The sequence below is a fragment of the Myotis davidii genome, unplaced genomic scaffold, assembly GCF_000327345.1.
Source record: "Myotis davidii unplaced genomic scaffold, ASM32734v1 scaffold327, whole genome shotgun sequence".
NCBI lineage: Eukaryota > Metazoa > Chordata > Mammalia > Chiroptera > Vespertilionidae > Myotis > Myotis davidii.
Window position 1 is genome coordinate 1,363,617 of NW_006298628.1, and position 6,565 is coordinate 1,370,181.

Consider the following 6,565-nt stretch of genomic DNA (forward strand, 5'->3'; position numbering starts at 1 on the left):
CCCACTGGATAGGTTTGCCAGTTGTGACTGTCCTGATCCTGAAAGAAATGGCTTTTCTCCCCCAAGGACAGCTCTGCTGTATAGGCCCACCCCTTACTCTGGATCACTACACATTCCTTTAGTCTTCCTCTGAGCTCCAGAGCCACTGGTACAAATGCTTTATTGAAACTAAACACATAGTACATATAAGACGGAGAGAATACAGAAGTCGGCATAGTGATCAGACCCGTTCCCTGGCTGGTTGAGGCAGCCTCAGTGGGCCAACAGGGCTGGATGCCCAGCCTAGAAAGCCACCCCACCGAGGGCACTTCACTCATGATCTCAAGACTTGATGTTGAGGCTCTTTTGGATTTCTGCAACTATTAAATATGTGTCTGAATGGCCTGTCTGTGTTCCTTTGTATTTTGAGGGCTGGCTGGGGCAGGGGTGGCTCATGCATGGCACTTGGTTTTTGCCAGGAGAGGAACACTGAATGCTGGTGAAGATAAATGCAAATATCTCAGCCAGTTGACAGGTAGGGAGACTTTCACAATGGCACCCAGGATCTGTTGTGGGCCTGACCCAGGCTTGTGCTCCAGGCGACACCTCCCTCTCTTCATTGGTCATGTCCTGAGGCAGAAATCTCCAGCTTTTCATCCTGTCCCTTGGGGCTAAGCTTCAGTCTGCACTGTCTAAAGAGAGATCTGGCTGCAAAGCGGTCATCTGAAGGTAGATGCGCCTGGACAGATCTGGTCCAACACGGCGGGAGGTAGATGTCACGCCTTCCCCACGGCGCACCTGTATGTCTGCAAGCAGATTCTGGCGTTCTTGCTCCGAAAAACACCGCCTATAAGCCTGAAGGTGGAAAATGATCTCTTAATACCACACCATTCACAGTCATCCCTCATCGAGGAACAAGTGTGTGGTGAGCTTGGGTCGGGGGATAAGAACTGTCCCCCCACCCTAGGTCAATGTTAACTCGGATCTCAGCAGACCTGCATTGTTGACCAACAAGGCAATCTTGGGCCCTCACCAATGCTATCCGTGAAAACCATCTGGGAGTCCCACTAAGGCCACAGGGCACGGGGCGGTGGCCCCCCAGCAGCATACCTGGACCAGGAGCTGTGGGGAGGGATAGGCGGCCACAACAGCGCTGGCCATTTCCAGGCTGACTCGGTTCAGCTGCTGAATCTGCCTCCGCCAGACCTGAGCAAGGCCCCTGCCAGCACGGTCCACCTTCGCCCCTCCAGCCCAGTCGCTCTCCAGGCAGAAGGAGAAATTAGTTTGATCTCGGAGTCTCCTGCAAATAGCAGGGATCAAGAGCCGTGAGTCACTGTTTACTTTCCTGAACCTGTCCCCTAACTGGGAACTTAAAACTCCTCCCTCCAGTGACCTTGGAAGAAGTGGGCATAAGGTTATATCTTGCTCACTTTGATCCCAAGCAACGCTAGTTACTGCTTCCCTTAAAACAACATCTAGTCCTTTTCAGTAAAAGAGAAGTTACCAGAAAAGTACCAGAATCTTTAGTTTATGTTGAGATTGGGTTGCACTGACTGGAGAGGCAGTGCACAGGGTCAAACACCTGGGCCTGGGCCTCAGGCACTGCGCAGTCAGTTCTGGTGGTTCTAACGTGCTAGGAGCTTGGCTAAGTCTGTCTCTTCAGGCCTCAGTTCCCTCAGGTAGAAAACGAGGGACTTGGAATAGATCTCCGAGGTCTCACTTAAATTCTGACTATGAACACTCCCTGAGCTAAGCAGGCTAACACTTATTTTTACGAGAGGCTGTCACACTGTGACCCGACCTGCACTGAATCCTGATAACTGCCTAATGGTGAACCTGGACCAACTGGCAGCACAGAACACCTGAAAGGGACCGGGCCTGAGGGTCTTCTCCAGAATCCCCCTTGTGAGGTCAAGCTTGAGACAATGACTGACAGCAGAGTTCAGGGAAAGGGGCATCTTTGGGTACCAGAACGACTGTGAAGGACCGGACCCAACAGTGGGCTGGGATTGGCCTGGGCACTTACTTGAAGGGCGCCTCAGCCACAGCCTTCGTGAACGAGCACGCGAAGTCGGCCAGCTCTTGCCAGCTCTGCACAACTCGGGCCTGGGCGTGCGTGTGTAGCTGCAGATCCACCAGTGCCTAAAACCCAAAGGCAGATGGACTGGAAGGGCGGCGAGACTAGTCCGAAGCTTTTCTTCCCCCCATGTTCCCTGAGGCTTCTCTCCTCCCTGTTCCCACCCGCTTGGCTCCTGTTCGGCCCATTCTCTCCTACTTAGTCCCAAGGCAGAGAGAACTGGCCAGCAGGCATGTCACTCTTTCTCAATAGCAAATCGGGTTAGTAAAATGGGTGCCCGGCCCGACCCAGGCAACAGGACGCTCTTACCTCCTCCATGTCCACCCTGGACACCCCGGGCCCTGTGCTGGCCTCTGGTGGTCTCTGTTTCTTCTTCTTCTCCTTGGCCTGTTCTCCGTTTGCCACGCCCGGCTTCCTTCTCCTTGGAGGATGTGGAGCACTAAAGCAGGGGAGGAAATCGAAGAAGGGAAGCAAGCACCTTCAGGCTGAGCTGAGGCAGAAGAGGTGCAAGGAGCCTGGACCAGCACATCCCCCGGGGCTCAGCAGGATTGCTGTCTGGCAGAAGGATCTAGATTTGGGATGAACGACTTCGCCCCTGCTGGCCCCAGAGCTGCCCCTTTTGATGCTAAGTCTTGACAAATCCAAACCTGAAGCATTTCTCCGGATCCACAATCACCAGTGACAGAGCCTTTCCCGCTGTCCTTGCCGTGATGTCTGCTACAAAGCTCCGTAGTGTTTCCGTCCCTTTCTCGGTGCTGCCTGGACCTCCCTGCACAGAGGGGCAGGAACCGCATTAGTGTCTGCTGCCTAGAGTCAGCCCTCTGTCCCCGCCTCGGCGCCGACCCCTCCGGCTCTGCCCACCTGCTTGAAGTTGTGGATCATGGACACAAACGCCTCTGCCGGGAGCAGCACCAGGACCATCGGCTCCTCCACCCAGGCCTCCTCTCCATCCTGCCAAAGCACCGGGACCCAGCGGAGGGAGGATAGTCAGCAGGTGCTCAGCACTGCGAGACCCAGGCCTTCTAGCGCAGCGGCTGCCAACCTTTCGGACCTCACGGACCACCAGTGAGCTGTGAACCACCAGTTGGCGACGGCTGTTCTAAAGGAACTCTCCCCCATCAGCCTAGCCCATTTTATGTTATTCGTTTTCTTCTGGAATGAAGTCATGGTAGCAAGAACCAATAACCATGATCCTGTCCCTCCCCAGTCCTCAATCAACTGTCCAGAATCTCAAAGGCAGATTAGAAAGGAGCCCGGCGGTGTGGCTCAGTGGTTGAGCACCACCCCATGCACCAAGAGCTCACTGGATGGATTCCGTCAGGGCACATGCCCAGATTGCGGGCTCGGTCCCCAGTAGGAGGTGTGCAGGAGGCAGCCAATTGATGTTGATGTTTCTCTCTCATCCTTGTTTCTATCTCTTCCCCTTTCCCTTCCACGCTCTAAAATCAATTTTTTTTAATCAATTTTTTTTAAACTGTTACTTACACAGCTCCTCCACCAAAGACATCAAATTCAAGGGCAGGAAAGGGCTGCAAAGTGTGTAGTTTATGCCTTTTTTGACACCACATTCACTAGTTTCCAAAAGTGAATGGGCAACACAAAGGCTATCAATTTTTTTTAAAAAAAGAAAGGAACATTTACAAGTTGAAATGGGCTGAGAAAATTATGAGATCCAAACAAGAGAGCAAAAATATAATGTTTCATCTATAGACTCTTGAAAATGTGGGGTGGACTATTTTGGATTCGCAGATAAGAGGAGTGGAAGGTACAGGAGGTATAGTAACCTGGGTGTCCAGGCCAGGAAGGAGCATGTACTATGTGCCTACTATGTGCTTGGTGCTTGGTTACCTCAGTTAGTCCCCACAACAAGGGTGGGGGGACTGAAAGGGACGTAACAGTATCCTCATTGTATACATGAAGCACAAAGTGATGAAATAATTTGCCCAGGGTCATAGGCGTAAAGCCACAAGGCTGCAGTTCAAACCAAGCCCGCCTATTCTCAAAGCCCAGAGGGAATTAGGAATCCTGTGTAGATGAGCTTCCCTCTGCCCCGCAGATCACTCTCCTCCCTTCCCCACACTCTCTGCCCAAGGAGGGTGATCTCTACAGGCCATGTCACAAAGTCCACACGCCCTCTGGCTGGTGGCCCTGGAGACTGGAGGGAGGGAGGGAGAGAGGGAGGGAAGGAGGAAAGGGAAGTCAGGGTATCTCTTTCCCCGGCCCCCTCCCAGTAGGATCACCTAGCGTTTGCTACACTCCTCTATGGGAGGTCAAGCTTCTTCCAAGGTGGTCTTCTCTACATTTCTCTTCTGGATTCCAGTAAACACTCTCTCCCCTCATCCCTTCAGGCGTACGCATGATAACCGCTATGACAACCTGGTGGTACCCAACCAGGGCGATTTTCCTCAAAGAAACATTTGCAACATCTGGAGACATTTTCAATTGTCACAACTGGGGAAGTTGCTACTGGCATCTAGTGAGTAAATGGCAGGGATGCTGCTAAATATTCTGCAGTGCACAGGACAGCCCAGCACAACAGCATGACCTGAAATGACAACAGTACCTGAATCAATACTGTTATCACCCTGAAGTACTGCATTGTCCTTTGCAGTTTTCTTGTACCCCACCCACGCCTTGGAAAGTAGTTCCTGTATTACCTAAGTTGAGTGTACCATCTGTTGTGTGTTTTTTGTTTGTTTGTTTTTTAAATAAATTTTATTGAGTTTTTACAGAGAGGAAGGGAGAGAGATAGTTAGAAACATCGATGAGAGAGAAACATCGATCAGCTGCCTCCTGCACACCTCCTACTGGGGATGTGCCCGCAACCCAGGTACATGCTCTTGACCGGAATCGAACCTGGGACCCTTGAGTCTGCAGGCCGATGCTCTATCCACACTGAATAGAGAGTTAGAAACGATGTTGTGTGTTTTTTAATATTGATTTTTGTACAGAGAAGAAGGGAGAGGGATAGAGAGTTAGAAACATCGATGAGAGAGAAACATCGATCAGCTGCCTCCTGCACACCCCCTACTGGGTATGTGCCCTTGACCGGATCGAACCTGGGACCCTTGAGTCCGCAGGCCGACGCTCCATCCACTGAGCCAAACCGGTTAGGGCTGTACCGGGGACTTGACTGATATGTATAAGAGGGAGGAGGGAGAGGAAAGACATAGCAGAAACCCTACCGCAGCCGGCCCGGCCCTCCTCCTCCAGGCGATGCTGCGGGGCACGGCCTGCGCCTCAATCACACAGCAGCACTCCATGGACTGCAGCGCTCCGAGGAGCTGGCCGCCGCCTTCCATCTGTAAAAGCACTGCAACAGACGGAAAGGGCTGTCAGTGGGCGGCCCAGGAAGCAGACAGCTCAGCACAAGGTGAAGACAGATGCTGGAGGACCTGGATCCAGCGCCACGGCGATGTGCTTCAAGCACTCCTCTGGCCTCCGGGCGTTTGGTCTGTTAGCCGGTGCTGCCGTTTTTCCCCTCTGTGGTTGTCTCAGGGTGCTTTCCTTCCGGCTTGCTTGTCCCTGTGGGCCTCTCCTCTGGACCTTCTGACTGTGCTTGGTTCTCTTCTGAGGTGGGAGGGCCTCGGCATTTGTTTTGGTGACTGGCGAGCTGACGCCCCAGGGAGGGCAGGTAGTTTGTGGGGCTGGAACCTGATGGCATGGACTGTCTGCCGTAGAGTCCTTGTTATTCGATGTACACCTTTCTGAGGTGTCTCGGAGGAAGGCATCACAGACCTTTGGAAAGGGCTGTTTTTTCCAGTCATGGGATGCTCCTTCATTATTCTGAGGATCCCAAACGCTTTTAACTGGGGAGTTAGAATCCTCAGGGCTCAGCTGCTTTTGGGTCAAAAACTTACATGTCAGTCTCTCAGCCAGGGGAATAAGTTCCTCCTCATCCTCACTCCCGCTGCTCAGCACCCTGACTGGCTGTGTCTGTGTGATGGGTTCAGCTGCGTCTGGGACGGGCGGTGGATCTCTCCGCCTTGGTGATGGAGGACAGGAGGCCTCAGAATCTGAGGTGTGAACCACTACGATCCTCTCCTCCCTCTGAGGCTGCCTCCTCTTTGTTGAACATGGTTCCTTCTTCAGAAAGGTAAATACTGGCAACTCCTCAGCATCACTGGAGGAGTCCAGGGAGAGCGATGACTTCTTTAGAGCCATTAATACGTGCTACCAAATGAATTCTCTAAAAGACAAAGAAAGATGAGACAGACTGTGGCATTCAATTCAGCCCACTAGATAGATGTGTTCTCTGGCCAAGCTTTATGGAGATAAATACGATACAGAGAAACAGAGAAATAGGGTATGTCCCCAACACATTCAACCTGGAACTCAGAGTATGTCCCCCACATTCAACCTGGAACTCAGAGAGATACACCTTTAGTCTAACAGGAACCCTCCTCAAATCCTTTCTGGGTCAAGGTGAGATATAAATGAAGTGGAGGTCTCTAATACAAAATGTTAAGGGGGCCGTAACAAGATTCACACACTCCTCCCACATTGATC

At 52.2% G+C, this 6,565-nt stretch overlaps 1 protein-coding gene across 1 annotated transcript in view; it reads right to left on the reverse strand.

The window, feature by feature from the left end:
- Window positions 1–479: 479 nt before the first annotated feature.
- The window catches only part of EME1 (essential meiotic structure-specific endonuclease 1), a 6,849-nt gene continuing 763 nt past the window's right edge, over window positions 480–6,565 (reverse strand). Inside the window, exons 2-9 of the mRNA XM_015570848.1 lie at window positions 5,452–6,245; window positions 5,242–5,369; window positions 2,918–3,007; window positions 2,704–2,825; window positions 2,366–2,534; window positions 2,006–2,121; window positions 1,090–1,279; window positions 480–834 (exon numbers count right to left, since the gene is read on the reverse strand). Coding sequence (XP_015426334.1) covers window positions 658–834; window positions 1,090–1,279; window positions 2,006–2,121; window positions 2,366–2,534; window positions 2,704–2,825; window positions 2,918–3,007; window positions 5,242–5,369; window positions 5,452–6,220 — 1,761 coding nt within the window. The 5' untranslated portion in view covers window positions 6,221–6,245 and the 3' untranslated portion in view covers window positions 480–657. The remainder of the gene's footprint in view (window positions 835–1,089; window positions 1,280–2,005; window positions 2,122–2,365; window positions 2,535–2,703; window positions 2,826–2,917; window positions 3,008–5,241; window positions 5,370–5,451; window positions 6,246–6,565) is intronic.